The following is a 24,418-nucleotide window of genomic DNA, read 5'->3' as shown; positions in this document are numbered from 1 at the left end:
GTGGGGACGGAGGCTCTCCCTCCTCCCGCCCTCTGAGGCCACTCTCCTGGGCTAGGGGGACACTCACCTGCGGGATCCGGCGGAGGCCCGTCTGCTGCTCGGCAGGGACATGGCCATGAGGCTGCGGGTCCGGGTGAGGGGCGGGATGGGCGGTGTCCCCGGGGCTGAGGAGAGAGGGCGGGTTGGGGGGGCCGCGGGGAGGGCCGGGCCGGGCCACGTCATCCTTTCGCTGGGGCCGCTGCCCGGCATGGCTTCTCCTCTCGCTCTTCAGCAGGACAGAGCGAGGGCCCGGCTCAGGCCACAGCTGCCTCCACCAGTGAACTCAGGAGGCTCCCGCCACCTGACTAAAATCTCGATCCTCAGAGCCTCAGGAGCAGCCAGAACTCACGGGTCCAACCCCAGCTTCTCCAGATGAGCGAATGGGCCCCAGGAGAGTGAGGGTCTTGCCCAAGGTCACGCAGTCATCAGGGGGAGTTGCCTGGCCCTGGGGCACAGCACTGAGCCCTCTAAGCTACAGGCCGGGCCCCCTGACCCTGACACTCAGACCCCACCCTGCGCCGGTCAATCCTCCCTGCTCGGTGAGGGCTGCAGCTGCAGGACTCCTGGGGCAGGGCCAGGAGCCCCAAGTTAGATGGGCTAGTCTCGACGTCACCTTCCCAGAATGCCAGTTGGTGCGTGGCTCGGGGGGCTTCCCGTCTACAGGGGAGACAAGACAGACCAACATACCAGCACACGTGTAGAAAGACATATGGATATGCACAAACACGGCAAGGTACTCTGTCCCGGCTACTCCAACATGAGCTGCGCAGGGCTCAGCGAACAAGCTCAGGCAGCTGCTCACGACGAAGGACGTGCAGCTGGCCCCTTGCGACCCCCACATGCAGCTGCACAAGGGCATGCCCGCTGCACCCACCCGGGCAAATGTGCATGCTGGTTCTGGCATGCGCTGGGAACTCAGGGCTCAGGCAAAGCAGATGTGGGCTGGGGCAGAAGGCCTCCTTTTGGGGCGTCTCATGTGGGGCCCAGTAGGAAGTAAGCATGCCTGCAGAGGACCCATCTGTGGCCCTCTTGACTAGTGGGTGGGGGGACTCGGGCCCTCTGGCTCCTGTCTGGAGTCTTTAGGCCTCTTTCCTGTATAGAAGTTTGGGCTCCAAGGGCAGGGGTCTCTGGAGGGGAGAAGCCCCAAGCTGGCCTGCGTGTTGGCTGCTATAGAGAGGAGGCCTGCACCGGGCAGCTCAGAGCTCTAGGGCCTGAGGTGGAGGACCAACGTGCTAGTCCTGTGCCAGCTCCAGAAACCCCAGTCCCTTCACACTCAGGCCAGGGACTAAGGACAGTAGCCTGGGTTATAGGAGTCCCAGCTGAGGACATGGCACCCCAGAGCTTCCCCATGCTGGGAGAGAAGCATTCACTGAACCGCGTTCCATGCCAGCCCCATGCCAAGCACATTACGTACATTACGCCTTCGACTCCTCCCAACAACCCTATGAGGAAGTGCTGAGGTTAGTCCCTCTGCAGGTGAGGAATGGAGCCTCTGAGAGGGACGGGACTGCCCGAGTCATCCTCCCGGTATGGGAGCCAGGCCAGCACTTGCTGCTGAGGGCCGGATCTCAGTCCCGGAGTCCCCAGCCCAGAGCACCACCCCTTCCCATGTCGGGAGCTCCCAGGAGCATGGTCAACCTGGCCAGTGGCCGGGCTGCCTCCTGGGCAGACAAAGGCACTGCTCAGGTGGCCTGTTTCCTGGCTGTGACACAGAAGGCAGCCTGTTCCCCTAGAGGGCTCAGACACAGCCAGCATTGTCTGCCCAGAGGTGTCAGGTGCCAGGAGCAGGAGCCACCGACACCACACCTGTTACCTGAGCTGCTCTCCCCAGTGTGGTGACACATTCTACCCACCATGCCCAATCGCCCAGGCAGGGCCTCCTGGAACTGGAGGGCTGGGCCCTAGAGGAGGAACCATGGGACAAGGGTGTTCCCCCACACTTGCCAGTAAGGCCACCAATGGCTCTCTACCTCCCGGGCACTGGGGGCCCTTGACTGGGAACAGCTGTGGGGAGGGGAGATGGTCCAGGGAAGTGGGCGAGGGCTTCAAGGATCACCTGTCCTTCAAGGACCCTCCGGTGGCCAGGTGAGTTCTGAGTGCTTTTACAGGCCTTGTGCCATTATTTCAAATACTAGCAGGATGTGCCATGGCCTTTGGGCTCAGCTGCACAGCTGCAGGTCTGACAAAGCTGGTCTTACATGCTGCCCTCCCCTGCCTTCTTCCCTCCCAGCTGTTGGGGGGATGCAAAGAGGAGGCTGTGCCTTCAAGAGGACTTCAGCAGTGACAGGACAGGAATTAGACCCGGGAGTGGGCCTGGGTGCCAGCTTGGGTGCCTGTTGCTAAGAGCGAGGAAAGTCCGGGTGGAGTTCTCGAGGCCTAGGTCCTGGGAGGCAAGATGCCTGGTGTGCCTGGAGCTACGTGTGGCCTCGGTAAATGAGGGCTTTGTCCCGGCTGTCCCGCTACTACCTTGCTTGGCAACCCCGTGCCTCCCTCCTTTTCAGCTCCCTCTTCCTTCCTCTCTGTGGGGGAGGGGGCCAGTTGATCAGGGTTGGGTTGGCATTTGCCCAGTCTCCTGGGAGGCCAGAGGCAGCCATTCATCCGGGACAAGGTGGAAGTGACATTTCCCCTGCTGGGATGGGACCTTGCAGGCGGGGAGGTGGGGGGCCCTCGTGGGAAGGCAGAAGCCACCCAGGCCCAAAGGAGTCACCTCTCCAGGATCCTAGTCAGAGTCTCGGTGTGCACCCCTGTGCTCTCAGGTCTGCCCTCCCACCAGGCCCCTGAGAGGAGGCAGGTTGCCATGGCATTTGTCACCATGCCGCCTGCTCAGCCTGGAGTCCCACAGGCCTGTCCCTAGGTGGCCAGAGGCTGCCACTTGAAATGGGAGTGGAGAGGAAACAGGTAGCCGTGGGGAGCTGGGCTGACAGTCTCACAGGCTCAGCCCCAGGAAAGTCTGTTGCTCCCTCCTCTGTGTCTGTTGGCCTAACCTGCAGAACACAGGCCCTGCCCTCACACACATCAGACTCTCACCCCTACCCCCCCCCCACGAGTCTCTCCTCCTGCACTTCCCCGACCCTTCCCCGACCACTTAGCAGGCCATGGCTTGATTTGAAACACAGAAAATACCACTGGGGATTCATAAAAAACAAGCACAGCCGAAGCACAACAGCAATGATGGTTTCAGGCACATTTGATAGACCAAGGGTTGGATTACAGGATCTCTAAGACTCTTCTGGAGCCAGTCTCTGATTCTAAAGCTGTTGATAAAATGATGGACTTGTTAGGGGGAAAAGGATGTCCTAAAGCTAATCCCACCCCAGGCCAAAGCCAAAGACACTGGGAACTCCAAATCCCATCCCCACCAAAGGGAAGGTGGCTGGGACCTGAGGGTGGGGTTCAGCAGCCAGGTTGGTATAAAGCCAGACATGTGGGCTTTGGAGGGGTCCCCCATTTTGGTTCCCCGCCAGCTCGCAGCGTGAGGCCAGCTCTGAGAGTGCCTTTGGGTTTCCAGGTTGTGGGATCGGGTAGGACGCATTAAAGACTTTATTTCCCTATTTTCTCCCTGAGTTGTACATTTTCCTTATTTCCTTTTCCCTTGTAAATAAACCTTTTATGAACCTTTTGTGTGTGCCTGCGGTGGAGTATTCATAAGTCCCTTGTAAGCGCACGGGTGAGGACCCACAGCCAGGAACCCGTTCAATATCGGGGCTGCTCTATAACAGACTTGCATCTGATGCTTTTTGCCCTCCAATTGCTAGGACTTCCAGGTTTCAGATACCACAGCTGTAAAAATTAGGAAGCCTTCTTCAAAGAGACATTTTACTCAATTGGCAAATCATGGGGGAGAAACCAGGTCTTTGGGTTAATCTAATATTCTAGGTAAGTGAAAGTCCCTGCATATACTATAAATTATCTCTCTTTTTTTTTGCAGAGAATTAGCCATCGATATAAGAAGAAAGCTATCCTAAACTCAAAGGAACAGAACAATCTGTGCCTGATGACTCAAGCCCCTGACAGCTGTGGAAAGAAGAGCATTGCAACCAACAGAACAGAACTCGGAGGGCTCCTCTCCCCCAAGGCAACACTAGAATGCGGCACCCCACCCAGAACACAGATCCTGAGCTCTTAGAATGCTAATGCAGAGCCGAGTGGGAGGTTCCAGCAGCCATTCTCTGCGCCTCAGAGGATTAGCGCCTTTGGGCTGGCAGGGCGACCCAGGCTGAGGCATTCAGCGAACCTTCCACTGCTTTCACTGCTCAGCCTCGGGGCTCCTCTGGCTGCCCTGGAAAGCCAGGCCTGGACTCGGGCAGGGGCAGCTGCAGCATTTCCCCCACTCACTTCTTGTGCCTGCCCAAGCTGCCCTCAGAGCTGGGGCCATAGATGGAAGCCCCTGCACTCGCTGTTCTCACTGTGGCAACCCCAATGCAGCCACAGGGTAGACCGGCAACTTGGCCAAAGACTGTGAGGGGTTTCCAAGGCTGGGAGGGGTTTCCAAGGCAACCAGCCGGGGACTGAAGGCTGAGGAACTGGGAACTTCTGCTGGTAGACTCTGTTCCAGCTTGGAGGGCATCATGCCAGTGGTCGTCAAGCCCCCCAGAGAACCTGCTTCAGGCACGGCTGGGGGTGGCTCTGGCCTCCCTGTCACCTAGGAAGGCACCTGTTGCGTGTGATCTACACAGGGACGGCCTCAACTGAGGCCACTTTTAAAAAAGGAGCTTTGCAGATTAAAACTCTACATAATACATATATTTTCACAAGATACTACTTCACTTCCACTAGGATAGCTACAAACAAAAAGATGGGCGATAGCAAGGCTAGGCGAGAAGCTGGGGATGAAAAATGATCCCATGTGGAAAAGAGCCTGGCAGTTCCTCAAAAAGTTAAGCACAGGGCCTCCCCTGGTGGCGTAGCGGTTGAGCGCTGGGCTGCGAAGCTACCCGCAGCCTCTATAGTGCTGGTTCGATTCCCAGCCACCGGGGATGGTCCCACATGGCGCGCAGACCTCTCCTGCCATGCCTGCTGCTCCACCCAGCAGTGTACTTCATCAGTCTGCCTGTTCTGCTCCCCGCTCTGGCTCTGGTGAATTCTCTCACCCTCCCGCGCTTCTGACTGTACCCAGTGCTTGTATAAATAAATAAATAAATAAATCTTTAAAAAAAAAAAAAGTTAAGCACAGAATTCCCACATGACCTGGTGATTTTACCAGTAGGCATATACCCCACAGAGTAAAAACAAGCTTTCCAACAAAAACTTGTACAGGAATGTTCACAGACACTATTCCCAACAGGCAAGAGGAAGAAACAGCCCAAATATCCATCAGAGGACAAATGAATAAACCAAATGTGGTCCCTGCATAAAAGGAGTATCGTTTCGTCAGGAAGAGCCGCGGAACACCGATCCGCCTCGGTGGCTCTTGTATATATTTATTATGCTGAATGGAAGAAGCCAGTCAGTCACAAAGGCCACATCACAAAGGCTTCCCAATTGCTGAGATTCTACAGCGGGCAAAGCCACAGACTCAGCCTAGTGGTCGCCACAGGCGGGGGCAGGAGGGCTGGCGAGTGGCTACTCACTGAATGGGATTTCTTTATAGGACGATGAAAAGTGTTCAGAAGTAGATATTCATAACTTCGTGCCTATACTAAGAGCCCTTAAATTGCCTATTTCAAAAGTGTGAATTTTATGGTATGTGAATTATATCTCAGTAGAAAACAAAATATTATAGCTTTGTACATTTTAGTGGACAGATGTAAAAGGACAGGCCAGGTGCACAAAGGGGCTGGGAACTGCCCAGGCTGGTCAGGTAAGTTCCCACAGGAAGGAGAACTGGAGCCAGGCCACCTCCTCCCGCTCCCCGACTTCAGGCAGCCAGGCCAGGCGCTTCCCTGGTGCTCGATTCTGGGTCAACCTGGAGGAGAGGCTGCCTGAAGGTTTTGCATTTCCACAACCACACCAGATCCTCTCAGGTGCCCTGTGGGGGATGCAGGTGCAGACGGATCCACCTGACACATGGGAACCTGAAGCCGTAGAGGCTCCCAGATTACCCACGGTAAGTCCTAGGACTCCAGGTTACGGGCGCCATAACCTGGCGCATTGTGAAGGTCTGCATTTCAACTGCATCGTGAAGGTCTTGTAATAAAATAGACCTGGCACGTGTGTTATTATCCTGCATAAAGAGGGAAAGTCCTGCATAAAGAGGGAAAGTCCCTGCATCCTAGGCTCCTCACGTTGTCATACAAGCAGGATACCACAGAAATAGGAGGTAGGAGGAGCAAGGAAGCAGCTCTTCCTCCACGCCCTTGCTCCCTAGCCAGCGTGCGGTCTCTGCCCTGGCCTCCAAGAACCAGCCTTGTGGTCAGAGAAGAGCCTCACCACAAGAACCACTGTTTTAGGCTCCCCCAGCAGCTGCTGCGTACCATACCAGGGGGCTGTTGGAGTGCCCCATGAGCGATCTTAGCTTCTCTGAGCCACAACACATGCTCCTGTGGGTGACCTTTGGCCCTTGACCTCATGCGTTCAATGGGAACACCCTCCTCACCTTGCCTGTCTCTTCAGGATCCAGCCAAGGTACTCAATGGAGGGAAGGGGGAAGGTCTTAGCTAATGAGGGGACTGTACATTCCTTGCTATTACTACCATGACCTCTTAAAGGAGATCTTTTCCTGGTAGGAAGCAAGTGCAGGTCCAGGGGGGTGACTTCCCAGCACCTGGGGTAGCCTCCAGGGCAATGCTGGGGGAACCCTGGTTTCTACCCCTCCACCATCCCAGCTGCTCCAGGGCTGTCCCTCTGCAGACACCCACAGGGAGGTGTGGGAGACTGAGGGGCCATGGCACTTGCCCCGGCTCGGCAGCCACCTGGCAAGTGACTCCCAGCAGATGGAGGCCCTTCAGCTACCTTGGCCACAGCATATGCTTTCCTGGGTTTCCTGGCTGATAGAGCTGTCAAGCCTCTAGGCCTGGCTCCTCCCCCTGCCCCTTCCTCCTGAGATTCCAGCATTAAGGCAGGTGGAAGGTGGAGCTGATGGGCCTCTGACCTATGGATTCTGTCCTCAAATCTCTGCCTTGGTTCTTAGGATCCTTGAGTCAGTGGCCCCCTCACACCCTCTGCATTTACCCAAAGTACCAGCTGGGGAAAACGCACTCTCAGAATTTGAGAATGGAAAGGATCTGTGGAGACTTGGTCACAGCCCATCATTTTACAGAGAAAAACTGAAGTCCAGAGAGAACATGTGATTTGCCTGAGGTTGCCCAGCATGTGGGGGGCACAGAGCCTGGGCTGGAGCTGGGCTCCTGACTAGTGATGAGGCTTCTGCTCTGCAGCCCCCCTGTCTCATCCCATTTGCATCCAGGCAAAAGTTCTACAGAATAAGAACAAAGGGAAGCTTCTGAATAAAGAAGCCTTGGCAGAAGAGCTTGGGATAAGATAGGAGAGGCTCACCAACGCAAGGACACTCACAAATGCCACGCTGTAGAACACACATTGAAACTGAGGCTCGGGGAAGAAGGGAATGCAGTAGCCTGACCATGAACACAGACACAGCTGCAACAACAAGGCTCAGATTCGACTCCAAGCTGCTTGGCTGTTGAAGCAAAAGAGAAGTTATGTCCAGTCTTCTTGGTCTCACAGGTAAGGGGGAGCGGGCAGCAGACTAATTCTTCAGGAAAAATAAGAGGTCCCTAATACGAATTCTAAAAGAGACATTAGGGGCCTCCCTGGTGGCACAGGGGTTAAAGTCTCAGTACTATGAAGCTATCTGCAGCCACTGCAGCCTGAGTTCAATCCCCAGCCAGGGAGCTACCCACATGGCGCAGCAGACCTCTCCTGTCTCTCCCGCTGCTCCCCTCAGCAGTGTATTTCAGTAGATCCGCCTGCTCTGCTCCCCACTCTGTCTCCGGTGAACCCTCTCACCCCCTGCACCTCTGGCCTACACCCCAGGTCTTGTATGCATAAATAAATACAACACATCTTTAAAAAAATATAAAAGACATGATTGCATGGGGTTTTCTGTAGGGAGAGGACTACCCTTTTGGCCATCTGAAGAAAGGTCTTAAAATAGAGGAAATAAGGTGCCCTCAGAGCTCCCCCAAGCTGCCTCTATGTGCTGTGGGACATAAGGACCAAAGGGCCAAGGGGACTGCTGATGTTATCTCATGGGGTTAGCGACCCCTCCCACCCCCACCTAACCCCTACTGGATCTGAGATCAGACTTCCTGGGAACGCCTAACAGGGAAGCACATCAGCTCATTCTGTCTCATGCACTCCCTCGCTCTCTCTCTTGAGATTTCAGGACAATCTAGTTCAACTGCCACATTTTCTAAGTAGAAAACTGGGGTCTTGCCAAAGGCCACAGTGTGAATTATAGGAGCAGGTGATGGGAGGCAGAAGGTGGGCCAGTTGATTCTAAATCCCATCAACCACTCTGGACATGCTGCTCCTGCAGGAAGCCAAGTCTCATCTATCTCCTTGAAGCTCCCGGGTGCTCAGCATGGAGATACTCCCTCGCTCACCCAACCCTGCCTGTTTTAGCCCAGGAACCTGGTGATCCTGTGTCAGCATCCTTCATCTCTCCTCCCAGATCCTTTCTTTCTCCAGCTGCCAGCCTCCCTGCCATCTGCAGCAGCTGATCCCTGTCCTGATGTTTTCCAGTGTCATTTCCCATTTCAAGGTGAATTCTTTTGCCTTCATGAAGATCCAGGGCCTTCCATGGGGCCCAGTGCTAGCTGAAGCCCCTCTCCCCAAGCCTCCCTTCCCTTAATTAAGCTCAACTGAGCATTAAAAAAGGCTTACCACCTAGGAAGGGCAGACTCTGAGGCCAGCAAACTAGCCTGAGGGCACAGGGCAAGCGGGTGGTCACGCAGAACTGATTCCAGTTGCCTCTCAGAATTTCACCTCCACACTCAGAAAATCCAATCACTGTGTCAGCAACCCCAAATCCCGACACCACCCCCAGAGAAAGATAAAAGATATATAACAACAGCTGGTTCTTATTATTCACAGGTTCTGTGTTTGTGAAACACATACTTGCTAAAATTTACTCGTAACCCCCAAATCAAAACACGCGCTTCTTTCATGGCCATTTGCGACACACACAGACAGCTCTGAGTAGCCCTGAGCTCGTGCCCGGCCAAGGGCAAACTAGGCACCTCTTGGCTCACTTCTCAGACTGTAAACAAGTGTCTTGCCTGATCTATTTAGTGTCACTTTTTGCAAACATCTTTGTGCTTTTAGTTGGAGATGTTGAGATTTAAAATGTCCTCCCAGTGTGATGCTGAATGCTCTGTCCTTCCCATCCAAGAAAGCTGTGCTTGGGGAGGAAATAAGTGCGAGGTGAGCTTCATTCAGGTATGAATTATAGTGCTGTTGGCATGGGTTCGATGTGAGCGGATCAATAATAGATATTAAGGAAGGTGCCTTTAAGCGGAAACGCTCGCAAAACAAGGTTACGTATTGATCGGGCGATGCAAATGCTGTGAGCTGAGGGAGCGACAGTTCACTGTCACAAAAGCCAGCTCGACTATACTAAGCCCCGCTGTCCAGCACAGAGTCGCACAAAGAGGTCTGGTTGTATTTATGCATGAGTGGGCACACGAGATCCCACTCATCTGGGCACGTAGGTGTACAGAGGTGCTCTGCTCCATGTACTAAACACCAGCACCGGTGCCAGAGGACCCTCAGGTCTCCTCCGAGGGACGTAATGACCACATGCAAGAGCTTAGGTGGTCGAGTCAGACCCTTCTGGATTCAAATCCCAGCTTATCGCAAGCTGTGGGCCTCCAGGGCCCATTTCCTTATGCACAAGTGAGTGAATCATTGTCATAACCATAAAATGAGGCTGTGGAGGTGCCTGGCTCACAAGCCACAGCCGGGATAGTTTCCAGCAGGTGGTAGGACGGAGCCTTTTAAGGTCTATTTGCCCAGGGCGTTTAAGAGGACTGAGGAAAGCCACGCTTGCTGCCTCCTCCCCTCTTCCTTAGCAGACTGGCCTTCCTGCTCACACTAGCCCTGGCATCCATCTGCCGCGCTGTCTCCAACAGTGTTTGTAGACCAGGAACCAGCAGCCAGAGCCAGGAGGTGCCCAGAGGCAGGCGGGTGCAGAGCCCTAGACTGGCTGCCCACAGGCCACGTGCTGCTGTAGACTACTTTTCTTTGGCCTGTGTGTGCATTTAATTTCATTTATGAATTGAGATATTTTTAAATCCAGACTCTGGTTTGCCTTAACCAAAAGATCTTGCAGCTCTGTGCCTGGCTGAGGCTGAGAAGCAGCTCCTGTTGCCAGCATTCCTACCAGAATTCTTGCTCCTAAGCCTGCTGTTTCATTGGTAGCTGCCTAGCAGTGGCGTTTGGAACCTCCAGGCCATCAGTCCCATTTTATAGTAGGGGGTCTGAGGGCAGGCTGGGGTGGAAGTTGTCCCAGGTAAATTGGTGGTAGAGTTGGGATTCAAACCTGAGTCTTGCAGCTCTGAATCTGGGGCACTAGGTCACACAAAGAGGGTGGAAACAGAACACAGGATTTGGGCCAAGGGGGGTTAATCCTGTTTTTAAAAGGCTGCTGGGTTGGAGAGGTACAGCAGAGAACACCATCTCCGGCTACCAATAGTAAAGAGCCCAGCCAGCTGGCCTGGCCTATGCTGCCCTCCCTCCCCTGTAAGATAAACTCTGGCAGAGCTCTGTCGACACAGCACACTCAGATATCCCTCCCTCCTGCCTCCCCCCCTCCCCGCCCCATGCAGCAGTGATCTTCACAATCATAGGAGACCCTGGTGTGGATTCACAGAGCATTCTGTGCTGGGCAGAATCCAACTGGAGAACTTAGTTCTTAGCAGAAGATTGGCCATGAGCTTTTGCTTCCTCATCAGCAAAATAGGGTTTCAGCTGCGAAGATTTAAGTAGATAATGCTGAGCCTGCCACACACTGCCCAAGGGACACTAGTTTCTTTCTCGTATTTTATAAGCCAAGGCCCACAGACAAGCAGTTAATTCATCCCAAGAAGGTCATGGGATTAAAACAAGCTCCTTTAGCCCTGACTGGGTAATTTTTAAATGTTAAATATCATTACATTTATGAAGGTAGTTATTACAGTTACACAAGTAGCAGCACACACCTCAAAAAAACTCCAGTTTTGTTGCTCAAAGAGAAGCCACTGATTAATGTGATGGCTACTCCTTCTAGGTTTTTTCTAAGGATAGGAAAAAAGTTTTGGGGGGGATGGTTATGAGAGCTTTATATCTTCTAAAAATTTAACATGATTTAAGAATTGCCCATGATATGATGTATACTTTATATAAACATTTTATGGGCTGTGTAATATTCCATTTCTGGGTCCATCACAGTGAACATCCCTCTGTCGAACATTTAGACTTTCTCACTATCAAAAATGATGTTAGACTAGATGACATTGTGAATAATTATTTTTCTGTATTTATAATTTCCTCAGCGTGATCCCAGTGGTGGGTTTATAGAGTCAATGCATGTGCTGTTCTCGAAGGCTGAGTTGCCACTTGACATCCCCACCCAGAACTCAGGCACGTCAGCTGTGTTTTCCATTCCACAAAACCAGCAGCACTTAATCTGGCTCCTACAAAGCCAGGTGTTCAAGCCCAAACACAAGAACTCTCCAAGCTCTATGTACCCTTGGCCTTGGGGCAGGTATCTTCATGCCATGTGGCAAGGGGTAAAGTGAGCATCCTGGAGAGACTTAGCTCAAAAGTGGCCACCCTTTAAGATTGAAAGCAAGTGCCCAAAGCGTCTGCCTTCCCCTAACCACTGCCCTTCTTATCACATGGTAGCTCTGGCAGGCTTCTGTCAGTATTTACCCAGTGTTTACTGTGTGCTGGGTCGTGGACGTGCCAGGGATTGGTTGGGCAGGGGCAGGAGAGCATCTCTCTGCATATGTCAAGGGGCACCACCCTTGAGGAGGATCCTGAAGGGTGGATACAGAGCTGCCTGTGGAGGAGCATTCCAGAGTCAGCCAGGGGCAGGGGTTAACATTACAGGGCACAGAAAAGCAAGGAAGCTACAGGGGCTGGGCACCGCTAGCCCACGCAGTGTGGGGGCTGCTGGGGAGCAGCGAGGAAGCCTGGTGCTGGGGAGCACCCTTTGATCCTACAGAACAAAGTACTGAGCAAAGGAATGACAGGGCCAGGCTTACGATATAAAAGATAACCCTGGACTAGTTCTGCTGAGAATGGGCTGGGAAGGGCCCAGGAGAGGCAACAGGAGAGCAAGGATGGGAGTAGAGGAGGAAGTGAGAGAAGCAGAGATGGTGTCAAGAGAAATTGAAGATGTAGGGCCTGGATGAAATAGCGGAAGAAATAGGGGAGGGTCGCGATGACACCCAGGCCTCTGGGTAGAATGGACACTAATCAGAGTCTACCCTGTGGTCAGCCCCTGCTTCTCCTTTAAAACAGAACTTTATTTTTGTTCAGGGTTGGCTATAACCCCAGCTGAAAACATACAAATATCTAGAGTGGCTTTTCTGGCCCGTGTGCTGTGAACAGCAACTTCTGGACTTGAGGCTCTGGCTTGTTGTCCAGCATGCGAGGGCCCCAACAGACGTGGGCACGATGCCTTCAGCACCTGGTGTCTGTCCAGGTGCCAGGAATGGGGCTGGGTGTGGAATCAAGCCCCAGCAAAAACGCCTGCTGGAGGGAGTCAGGCAGCCAAACAGGTGACCTAGAAGCCCTGAGAACCCCAGTCAGCCCAGGTGCCAGGAAAGCCTCCGAGAATGCCACTGCCCCTCTCTGTGGGACATGCGTGGGAGAGCACTGGGAGGCAGGATGCTCAGACCCTGTCACTGACTCAGAGGCCTAAAGGGCTTCTCTCTGGACCTCTTGGTACCTAATCCTATAAAATGCTAATGTCACTGGCACCTCACAGAGCTGTGACAGTCTGACCTCTGCCTCCCATGCCAACCTTGCCTCCCATCGCATCTTCCCAGGCATCATCACTGAGCCACCACCCTGCGGTTCCCCATGCTTTGCCTTTGCAGGCCCTCTGCCTAGAGGCCCCTCTAAACTGCTCTTCCATGCTCAGTTCAAGCATGGATGCCTGTGCGCAGTGTCCCAGTAGACAGAGTACACACCCTGTCTCGGTGGCCCCCTACACATGCTCTAGAGCATGTCTTGCACCAGTAGGACACACCATTCACACACCTCTCCACCTGTGGGCCACTATCTCCTGTCATTTGAGGACTTACAGGGTTTCTAAACCTACACACACACACACACGTGGTTTAAGTCAAATGTGTAGTGCCAGTGAGCTGTGAAAGGGCTCTGGCAGAGAGGTAATGAGGCTCACCCAGGTTCTGCCAAGCCCATCTTCCTCCATGAAGACATGGCTCCTCCTCTTCTGCTCCCCAGAGACCTCTGGGTGGTAGCAGGTGCTGTCTACACGCACCTGTGACCCGTGGCCCCTGGAGTTGGGTTAGTCGGCTGTGTGCTCTGCTCCGGCTCCGTACCCACAGAAAGGTACTGCTGTGTCAGCCCCCAGACAAGGTGGGGAGGCTCAGAAAAGCCACCTGGCTCATCGGGGTCACAGGAGTAGCAGGCAGCAAGGCACCCAGCCATGGGCCAGCTTCCTCTCGAGATCAGAGGCCTGAATCTACACAGGACCTCAGGGGTTCAGGCCCCTTTCCCAAAATGAGGCTGCTGGAAGGTATGAGCTTTAAGTACTTCTAGGTCCTCCTGTGATTCTAGATGGCACTGGAGAAGAATTGCATTCAGAAGCAGGAGTCTGTCAGGAAGCCAGTCTATCGGCTTCTCTCTCCCTCACCCACACATGCACATGGGCACACATATGCACGCTGAATGTGAAACTCCCACAAAGCCCTATAGGGCAAGACACAGGCTGGGAGAAAATATCTGCAAAATATATACTTGACAAAGAACAGGTATCCAGAATGTAGAAAGAAATCTTACAACTCAACGATACGATGACCACAAGCAAATGGTTAAATATTTTAAAACAGGCAAAATTTGTCAATAGATACTTCACCAAAGAAAATATATGAATGGCAAATAAGTACACAAGAAGATGTTCAACATCGTTAGTCATTAGGGAAATGCAAATTAAAATCATAGGTGCTATCACTGCACATTTGTTAGAAAAGGCTAAAGTTAAAAGACAAACCATGTCGGTTATCGGTGAGGATGTGAAGGAACTGGGTCTCTCAGACTGTGCTGCTGGGAATGTAAAGTGGTATGCCACTTTGGGAAGCTGTGGGCAGTTTCTCAAAAAGCAAAATATATATATATTTACCAAATGATCACTTCATTCATAGGGATTTACCCACGAGAAAGGGGATATGTAATCATAAAAAGCCTTACATGCAAATGCTCAGGCAGCCTTATTTGTAATAACAAAACCTGGAAAAACACAAATGTCCATTAACAGAAGACTGCATCAACAAATCAACAAATCATGGCTTATCCTTCCATACAATGGAATACTACTCAGCAATGAAAAAGAATAAACAATTTACTACAACATAAATCTCAAAATAATTATGCTTAAAGAAGCCAGACCCTCCCCAAAAGGTACAAACTGTATGATTCCATTTATTGAAAAGTCTAGAAAATGCAAAGTAATCTATTATGATGGAAAGCAGATCAGTGATGGCCTGGAGATGTGGGGATAAGGAAAGTACAAGAGGGAGGAATTCCAAAGGGGCAAGAGGAAACTTGTGGAGATGATGGATATGTTCAGCATCTTAATTGGGGCGATGAGTTCATGGGTTATACATTTTATTAAAATTAGCAAATTGTACATTTTAAATATGTGCTGCTTGCTACACATCGAATATGCTTTGATAAAGCTGAAAGGAGGAGAGGGAGGGGGGTGGGACAGAGAAGCAGGAGGAGCCTTTCTTGGGAGCCAGGCGCACACACATACAATGTGCACAAGACAGGCACGCTGAGCACGGGACACTGAAGCTCCTTGGCACTCCCCAGAGTCCTCACCCCAGATTCCATCCCCTAGGGGAACCCAGGCCTCTTCTCACGTGTGCATTGTTTCCAGAGCACTTCCTGTGCCTGGCTTGGGCTGCACACTAGGATTTCAGAGGTAAATCAAGCACAGTCCTATCAGTAATGCTGCTTCCCCAAATTCAACCTAAACATCTCACCACACGTCCCAACCACCCCAGGCAGGCTGCTTCACAGGATCTGTAAGAGCTCTTATTTCTGGATCTGATTTTGTTCCCAGCCTTGCCACCTCTAGGGAAAAAGCCTTCAAATAGCTCACAACTCCAGCAGAATTCTGTCTTTTATCTCCACTAAACAGACATCCAAGTCGAAGCCCAACTGATTTCTAATAATTGACTAATGAGATCTGAGTGCAGCCTTTAGAGAATCACAGAGATTCAGGGCAGGAAAGAATCTGATGGCTTCAAAGTCCAACATCCATCTGATTGAAGCTCCTTTTCTCAAAAATACATTCTGGTCTGCAGTCACCCAGACACATGTGGTTCCAACACCCCCAGTGAAAGTGCATTCTTTGGAAAACCAAGAAAGTTTTTTTGTTTGTTTTTTGGAGAACAGAACAGGCAGATTTATTAAAATGCACTGTTGAGAGAAGCAGCCGGCAAGACAGGAGAGGTCTGCTATGGGAAAACCAAGCACATTATATGGTTCTTTCCTTGTAAGTGTGGACAGAAGGAAACCTGCATTTATGAAGCACCTACTGGGTGCTAATGCCCCCAGCAGGGGGCCTCCCACATGTGGGATTTCTAATCAAGCTTACTTCTCACACTAGTTTTGTTCCTCTTAGGTCAGGATTACGATTATGATGCCCATGTTTACAACCAAGGAGATGCAGGGTCAGTGCCCAGCATCCACAGTCACAAAGCTCATCCATGGCAGAGGCTGAGATGGCAGCGCAGGCGTGTCCAGCTCCAGGTCCACGTCCTCTGTTCACCACTACTTGGGGGCAGGGAGGGGGCCTGACACTGCCTTGGCTCTGTGCCTGGTCTCCTCCATCTGGCTGGTTGACCTGGGACCCATGTATGACCCACCTCCTGCTGAGGCCCACCCTCTCCCAGGCAGGGTTCTCCGAGTGAGGAGCCCCCTTCTCTGTGGGTGGGAAGGGGCCCTCCAGGAAGTCACGTCATCCTCCAGCCCCAATCCAGGCCCTGGCACCAGCAGTGCAGGCTGGTCTCTGCAGGGCAGGGCTTGGGAGCCAGGTTGGGGCAAGGCGGCCGCCACACTCTGGGAGGGCAGAGCTCAGGGTGGTGACTATGAGCCTCGCCTCTATGAAGGCGCTCTGGGTGTCGGAAGAGGGACCCCAAATGATGGCCTTTGAGCTGGGTCTTGACCCAGCTCTGAGCATGGAAGACAGCAGTGGTGGCAGGAAGGGCATTTTGGGCAGAGGGAACATGGGAGGTAGACAGGGAAGGCCGTGGAGGGAGCACAGCGGCCACGGGTCACTTAGGCAAAGAGGTTCAACATGCCTTTCTCCGGCCCCCAGGCCAGCTCACCCCATCAGGCCCAGCACTAGCAATCTTGTCCTAAGAGCCCAGTGAAGGGCCAAGGAGGGAAGAATGGACATTTGCAGGCCCGAGAGAACAGATGGTAAGAAAGAGAATGAAGGGGCAAAAGGAGAAAAGGGGGTTGGGGAGAAAGTGGGCTCTGGCATGTGGAAGCCTGGTCACGTAGTGGCTGTGAAGCGCGGGGCCCGCTGCTTGCGCTCCCCACTGCTCGATGCTCGATTCCTCCTCTGGATAAATAATGCTCTCCTCAACAGGTCACACGGGCCCACGCCAGGTGCACAGTGCAGCTGTCACCATCAGCCTGGACTGAGGTGGAACCAAGAAGGGCAGAGAAGCAACTGAGGCCAGCAGAGGGGTGCATGTGGGAGCACGTGCTGTAGGCCAGCGCCCTCACGCAGAAGAGCTCAGCAGGTCACATCTCCTTTCAGGCAGGGATGATGGATCCCTCCTTGAGAACAAGGCCCAGGGGCTCAGAAAACATGCCTGAGGTCTCAGGCTAAAGGGTGGCAGAACTGGAGGTGAGCCAGGCCCTGGCTCCAAGGAGGTCCAGGGTGCTTCATAGGTAGGAACTGCCCCCAGCCTCACCCCTCTGCTCTGTGGACCACAATAGAGGGTGGTTGCCTCTGTCAGATGCCTCAGAAGGCTGTCCCGTGATGCTCAGCACACCTTTCAAAGAACAGAAACAGACTGCCTTTTGCTGAAGCTGCCAGACTGGTGGGCTCACTGCCCTCAGACCTGCTGGCTTGACCCATCCTATGCCGCTCTCTTTCCCCAGCCCTTACTCTGCAGCCCTTACACTACTGCTCCAGTTCCTCCTCTTCTCCCTGCCCCTTCTCCTCCAGGAAGCCTTCCCAGATAGCCTCATCCTACACCTACTCTTTTTCCTGGGAACACCAGTGGCACCCACTGCTTGTATTATTTATGACCAGCCTTATACTAGAATCCCAACTCATCTGGCTTGCTGGACTATCAAGCACAGCTATTTCAAACACCATCCCACTGAAGAGCGCTTCTGGAGCATGCACGCCTCTGTGAGCAGCCCAGATGAAGATGAGCTTTCGAAATAGCCTGTTTTGTGGTTAGACCGTGTTTCACGTTAGAATGCTCTTCCTGGCTGGCACTTGTAAGTGCTGCTCAGGAGTCCATCCGGCAGGGAAGCACAGGCTGTCTCCTGTCACTGCACTTTGAGCACCTGCAGACAGTTACCTTGACCCTGAAGACAACTATCTGCCATGACAGTGTGGGAAGCCACGTCCAATATACTCTGTGGCTCTATAATTCTGGCCAGTTGCTTCTCTCCTCAACTCTTATCCCCCTGCACGCCACCATGCCTCTTCTGTAGGAGGTGGTGGCTTTATTATTTTGCTCATTAATCACTTGTTGGTCACTTATTTAGAGAAGGTATAGCTTAGAGAGATGGACATATCCTCTGTGCCTAGCAGGCATTTCGGCACAGGCCCTGCTACCCAGCTGCCGAGCAACTCCACACCAACCGCTCCCTCTCTGAGCTCGAGTCCTCATCTCCAAATGCGGGTAACATATGCTAAGTGGGCCCGAACTGCCTTGGCGTCTTCTTGTTTCCTCTGACCCATCTGTGTTTTGGCCTTTCTTCTGGATCTGCCCGGTTTCCCAGGCCCGTCAATAAAGCAGCTCCCCTTTCCCTGAGCATTGCTGCAGGGCGGGCACAGTGCTGAGTGCTTGTGATGAAGATTCTAGTCCATCCCCGCCTCCCCCTCTACAGCAGGTACGGCTGTGGCTGGCATCTAATACTGGGAATGCACAAGTAGAGCAGAGTGTTCTGTATGCCAGGCCTGTGCACCTTTTCATGGTCTTATAGACTAGCCAGCTCCCTGAGGGTAGGGACACAGTGGCTGCTCCACATATCGGTTGGGTGAGTGCAAGGAAACACGCCTTTGCATTCCCCCACAGTGGCCAGACGAAGCCTTACCACCGCAGGTGCTTGATGAATATTTGATTAACTGGAGCCACAAAAATGTAAGCTGTCAACGAATCCCAGAATGCCCCGACAGCCAGTCACCGGGTCCCTCCTGCTAATGAGGGACTCCTCGGAGGTCCTTCCTGAGAAGGTGCTAGTGTTCCTCCACAAGCAGATCCCAGCCCTCCCCGGTGGGGGCCGCATGGGGCTGTGTGTGGAGAGACGGCTTGCTGTCCAGGCCACCTCAGAGCCAAGTGGCAGCAGGACCTCGCTCACCAGGCCAACAGTGCTGGAAAGAACAGGAACTGCCCCTCCCGCTGAGGAGCTGCCAGAGCCTCTCCTCATGCCTGTCTCTCAAGGGTTCTGTGCCTGGCTTCACAGGCCATCAGCCAAGTTTCCTCTTCTGAGGCTGCCGCCCCAGCTTCCAGAGACCCTGTGGTAGGGAGACCCTGACAGCACCAGCTTCAAGGGGACACAGAGGTGTTTGGAGGCCTCAGTCCCTATAGACTCAGTCTTGAGAGTTACTGCTGGAAAGGGAGGGGTGCAATTAGGGCCTTTGAAGCTGCCCCCGACCCCTCACAGCTGATCACAAGCTGCCAAAGTAAGGCCAAGCTCCTAGCCTTGCAGAGAAGGCATGACCCACCCCAGCTCGAGCCCTTCCAGCCTTGTTGCCCTCCTCTGCCTCATCCTTGGCCTGCATCTACTGAGCACTGTGTGCTCAGCATTTAGAACTTTATATTACAGGACATGGACTGATGGCCTGCCACAGGCACATTTAATACGTGCACCGAAAAATGCTGCCTAGCTTGCCACATTTTAAAGATCAAAAAACAACACAAGCATCCAGATTTCTGTCTTATAAATCAGAAACTCTGACAACCTTGGGTCCACATTTTTACACAGCAAGAATGGGGGGACGGGTTAGCAGCCATCTCTCTCAAGCAAGCCCTTTCCAGTTTGCTACGAATACCCAGCAAGTTGTTTTGTCTCTACAGACAGTCAGGTTTGAGGGCCCTTGCTTTGTGAGTTTTATTATGGCATGTAGCCCTCTAGTGACCTAGTGAGGTGAGTGGAGTCAGTCCCCATTCTACAGATGAGGAGACAAAGGTTCTGAGAGAAAAGGAGACCAGGCCAGGATTGGGATCCACGCAGGCTGACTCTAGGGTCAAACCCAAGGACATAGTCTGCAGGAAAGTGGGCAAGATATGGATAATGCAGTGAGCTTTTAATAAAGCAGAATGTGTTCAACTTGAAGGAATACCTAACCTTTGGGGATAGAGGTGTAACAATGCTCTTCCCTTCACTGTAGTAGCAGTAAACAGAACTCTATTTAAATGTCATTTGAATGTCCTCATGAGGCAAAAGAAAAAGTTGGCCAACCTAGGACAGATTCCCAAATGCCCTGACCCAAGCTAAGAGCCCGAGCTCTGCCACACGTCCCAGGACAGCACACGGCAGGGTCTGTGTGGCCTCATGGGCCAGGCCATCACCTCCCCATACACCTGATTCAAACCAAACCCCAAGCCAAAACCAAACCCAGACACCTCTATCTGCATCTCATCCTCCTTTGACGAGGCAGTGTTTGAATTGGTGCTTTCTCGAGCCTTCTCCCTCCAGCAACCCACAACATTTGTTTGTGCCTTTTGTGAAGTTATCTGGATGCAATCCACTCTGTATCCCCAATGTGATCTAGAACAGAAGAAAGCATTGCTGATCTGTTAGCCAGTCAGAGCCTGCGGAGCCCCCAGAAATCACCACCTCGTCGTGTGGGAAGCCAAGGGCCTGGCCTTGGGCCACCCAGGCAGCTGGCAGCAGAGCTGAAGTGAGGACACGAGCCTCTTGACATCTCGGTGCTGGCTCTTTCCACTGCACCAGGCTGTTCCAGACACTCCCTTTTGGTTGGCTCAGCACCTCAGTTCAGAGGACAGGGCTGAACATGTGACAAACACGTCACAAAAAAAAAAATCTGTTCAAGAAGAGGTGCAAAACAGCCCGGGAACGCAGGCTACCCCTTTTCCAAGGGCCCTCAGCTCTAGCTTCCCATCACAGGCCTCAAACCTCCACTGGGTACGAGCTGCCCATCAAATTAAGGAATGGCCCTCAGGCCTCTGCACATCAAATTAGGAACAGTCCTCAGGCCTCAGTGACTGGGTGCAGAAACCCCATCTGGCTCAGAAATGCCACTTCCATCAGACCAGTGTTATGATGTTGGTCTTTCTGGGTAACCTGAGGGAATGCCTTTACTGTTCTAGGTGCTAGGTGCTCCAGAAAGGTGGACTGCTGAGAACAGAGAGGAGGAAGAGTTCCCTAAGTCTGCTGGATGACTGCAGGGACTAGGCAAGCTTTACCAGAGGAATGTCAGTGTCATGCTTCTAGAAGCTTCTAAGGACAGGAAAGGTTCTGTTCTACCTGGGACAAATGGATAGTTCCAACATAACTGTGCCACAGACTGACTTTGGCCAATTTTTCAGCTGCTGGGGTCAAAAGTCAGTCTTTAGAATTGTTTAGAAAACATCCTAAGCTGAGTGTCATCATTATTATTATATTATTATTATTATTATTATTATTATTATTATTATAATATAAGCACCAGTATTACTAGACATTGATTCAATGTAGAAAAGAAAATGATAATGGTATCATCTCTCTAAAGCCTTCTTGGCCCCCCGAGGAGGAAAGACCAAGCCCTCTCTCTGTCTCTATCACATGCCATGTTACTGTGCATCAAAGCTCCTAGAAGATTTATCATGCCTGTGTGTAGGTATTTGGCTCCCTCTGTTAGACGTGAGCTTCGTGAACTGGAGATAGCCTCTTACTCACTTAGCCCAGGGCCTGGCTAATGTAATAAATACATTTTGATTGATGTTTATCTAGATAAGGAATCCCCTCTGCTCCTACTCTGGGACAAGGTGGCATGTAGGCCTGTCACCGCCAGTAGATGCTTCTAGCCCACCTGTAGGAAGGGAACACCGACTCTCAAAGGAAAGGCTTTCCCCACTGTTACTCCACCAGTGAGAAGGCGCAGACTAAAAGCAGTTCTTCTGTCCCCCAGGGCAGTGTATTTCCAGCAAAGTTTCTCAGATTTTGTAGCACACTGGCCATGGAACTGTGGGTGAGACCCTTGCGTCCCTGGCCCGGCCTTCTCACTTACAAAACGAGTAAAGGTTTAGTGTGACACAGTTCCAATGGGATTGTCTGAAGAGGAAATGAGTGAACCCACGTAAAACAACATATGGAAAGCCTCAAAAAGATGTCTGACACTTTCACCATTCTCTGTGATAAAGGGGCACCCACCACCCATCAGCCAGGCAGAGCCCACAGGGAAAGGAAGCCTTGCCTTGCCTTACACTTCGACCCAGCAAATCCCCTGCAGGAATCACTCTGGGGAAATACCTGCGCTTGTGTCATGAACCTGTCACAGCTCTCCCTTCTCCATGCGTGTGCATGCACGCATGCACGCGCACACACACACATACACACACACACACAAACTTATAGTGACGACAGTATAGGGCATACTGTTTCAGGCCAGATAGCACTTCTGCACTTTTAGCTATAGGATCTCGAGCTAGTGCCTCTCTCTCAGCCCCGGTGTCCTCATCTTTTATATAGGTGCAATTTGTGGGGGTTACCTGAGACAGGTAGTGGGGGTTACCTGAGACAGCATTATAGCTGATGCTGAGAATCAGAAATGACACTGAGAGTAACACGATTTGTCCTATTTTAATTTAATAAAATCCACTTGACAAAGTGTCAAAACCAGAAGGGGCTTTAGGGACCATGTCGTGCAGTCCTCTTATTTTATAGCTATGGACTCTGAAGAGGGTTCTCTTGAGAGGAGATGTGATTGGCCAAGGTCACACACACAGTAGAACGAGGCCTAGGGCCTGGGTGTCCTGGTTTTCTACTGTGTGTCCAGTTAGGCCCATTTCATTCTCCTTATGTGTCCCCTTCTGCCCAGACTCACTCTCTTCTCAGCCCCTCCTGGGCCTTCCCCTTCTCCTGCCCCAGCCAGCACCATCCGCTGCCAATGCCATCACAGCCCCAGGCACACTGAGCCCCTCAGCCTTACCGGCAGTAGCGATCACAACAGGGTAAGGAATAACAACAACAACCAACAGCCTGCACAGTGCCCTATACTTAGAGGTGTTCTCACCTACCCTGTCAATACATTTCCAAAGTTTCTCTCTAATCTCATTGGCTTAGGGACATAACTCCCTCAAAGCTATTTGATGCAACACTTACTGAGCCTCGCCCCGGACTAGAGGTTGGCGACACAGAGAGGGAAAGACAGACACTGGCTGGGAGGAGCTCACAGTCTACTGGGGATTTGGGGTAGATGTGGCCAGAGCTTCTTTTGGTCCAAAAGGTGCAACATCAAAGTGTTCTGTCCCACCCTCTCTCTCCTGCTCTGAAGGAGCCTAATGTAACTGTGGAATAAATTGGAGCAAGAAATGGTGAGTGCTCGGCTGAAAATGACAGCAGGAGGGAAGATAAAGAATAGAAAATAGGGATGCCCAAGACTTGAGTGCTTTGTCTCAGGGAGATTTGGTGAGAGACCCCAGGGGCGCCCGGAAGCAGCAGTGGGACCCGCATGAAGTTCAGAAGCCTCAGTCGCTGCCCTGTGGCAGACACAAGATGTGGCCACTTCTGCCCTTGGATGCCAAGATTTCCCAAACCCAGTGCTGGCCTATATGTCCCTCCTTGGGGCCACCCTTTGCTAGAATGAAGCCACAGCCCTTGCAGTGGAAACATCTGTACCTCTGGGTTGCTTCCCCGGCTTCAGCCCGCAGCCCCACACGCTCCAGCATTCATGCTCCCTTGGCAGGGACACCCTCTGCAGGGGCGTGAAGAGGCAGGCAGGGCGGCAGAGGGGGAGAGGAAGGGACTAGGAGCAGCTACTCCTCCTCTCTTGCCTCCTCTACCTGGCAAGCTGTGTCCCTGAGAATGCACTATGTGCCGGCACAGACTATTTTAGGTGCTTCCACAAACATCGCATTTAATCCTCACGACGATCCTCCGCGGCATGAACCCCACTTCCAGACTGACAAATGAGGAAACTGAAGGGATGTAACGTGACAAAGGTCTCTCCCCAGTGGTGTCGCAGGGATGCCACTCTAGGACTGTGTGATGCCTCCAGTTCCCTGAGGCCCACAAGGTCAATGGTTCCTCAAGAAGAGCAGAGTCTAAAGAGATCAACTAAGAAAATGCCAGTTGTTTCACAGATCTGGGTTAGATTCTGGGTTGCTTTCTTCAAGGGTCCTTCTGACAGGAGAGCTACTTGAGCGGTAGACAAAAATTGTGCAAACCATCTAATCCAACACCTGCATTTAACGGATGAACAGACAGACACCCACGCCTAAAGAATTTAAGATGGCTACTTCTGGCCCACAAGCAAGCTACCGAGACTAGAACCCCAACACCAGGCGCCTCCCTACAACACCCTCCCTGCAGAGATCACCTTTTCCTGAGAAGCTCCTCCAGCAGGTCTCAGTCTACCCCATGGGCAGAGAAGGCAGCCTATGGCCAGGCCCTCCTCAGCCTGAAGGGTTGGGGAAGGGAATGTGGGGTTCCCCAGGCTAGAGGTGTTCCAAACAGCTCAGGTCCCTGCTGAGAAGCTGAAGGATAAAGCATCACAGCCCGAGGAAGCTCCAGGGAGACCAAGAAAGACTGAGCCTTTCCACTCGAGGGGTCATGGATATTTTTTCCAGATCTACTGCAGAGCTTTGCTGCTCCCCAGAAGGGAAAGCCTGAGGAAGCAGTCACAGGCATTGACCTTGGGTTGGGTGTGGAGTTCCATCCTCTTTGCACCCCCAGATACCCTTGTTCCTCCTCCAAGAAGGAAAGAGGCTGAACGTTTGCCAAATGCTGGAGAAAGAGGAGAAGCAGCAGTGGGGTGGTCTCCGCACCCCTGCTAGACGCCCACCTTGGGCATCTTCCTGCTGCAACCAGCATCCTCTAA

The 24,418-nt window shown here is 52.4% G+C and overlaps 1 protein-coding gene and 2 long non-coding RNA genes across 10 annotated transcripts in view; 2 read left to right on the top strand and 1 right to left on the bottom strand.

The window, feature by feature from the left end:
* The window catches only part of SNPH (syntaphilin), a 33,091-nt gene that overhangs the window by 8,446 nt on the left and 227 nt on the right, over window positions 1–24,418 (bottom strand). For 3 of the 7 annotated variants that reach the window (XM_037497695.2, XM_054697339.1, XM_037497697.2), the window contains exon 1: window positions 68–146. In XM_037497695.2, the coding sequence (XP_037353592.1) occupies window positions 68–117 (50 nt within the window). In that variant the 5' untranslated portion in view covers window positions 118–146. Of the gene's footprint in view, window positions 1–67; window positions 2,957–8,823; window positions 10,096–24,418 lie in introns of those variants that run through there. The other 4 variants (XM_037497693.2, XM_037497691.2, XM_054697326.1 and 1 more) reach the window with 4 other exon arrangements.
* The window catches only part of LOC119234676 (uncharacterized), a 34,226-nt gene continuing 16,263 nt past the window's right edge, over window positions 6,456–24,418 (top strand). The window contains exons 1-2 of the long non-coding RNA XR_005122666.2: window positions 6,456–6,603; window positions 7,385–7,662. This is a non-coding gene — a long non-coding RNA (uncharacterized LOC119234676). The remainder of the gene's footprint in view (window positions 6,604–7,384; window positions 7,663–24,418) is intronic.
* Window positions 15,739–18,401, top strand: LOC119234684 (uncharacterized). 2 transcript variants are annotated; one of them, XR_005122667.2, is made up of 3 exons: window positions 15,739–15,930; window positions 16,499–16,602; window positions 16,775–18,401. It is a non-coding gene; the product is annotated as an uncharacterized LOC119234684 (long non-coding RNA). The 2 variants fall into 2 exon arrangements; XR_005122668.2 differs by having other exon boundaries at window positions 15,739–16,035.

Source organism: Talpa occidentalis, unplaced genomic scaffold, assembly GCF_014898055.3.
Source record: "Talpa occidentalis isolate TD23 unplaced genomic scaffold, MPIMG_talOcc4v2.1 talOcc4.10, whole genome shotgun sequence".
NCBI classification, from domain to species: domain Eukaryota; kingdom Metazoa; phylum Chordata; class Mammalia; order Eulipotyphla; family Talpidae; genus Talpa; species Talpa occidentalis.
This window is presented reverse-complemented; position numbering and strand designations above follow the sequence as displayed.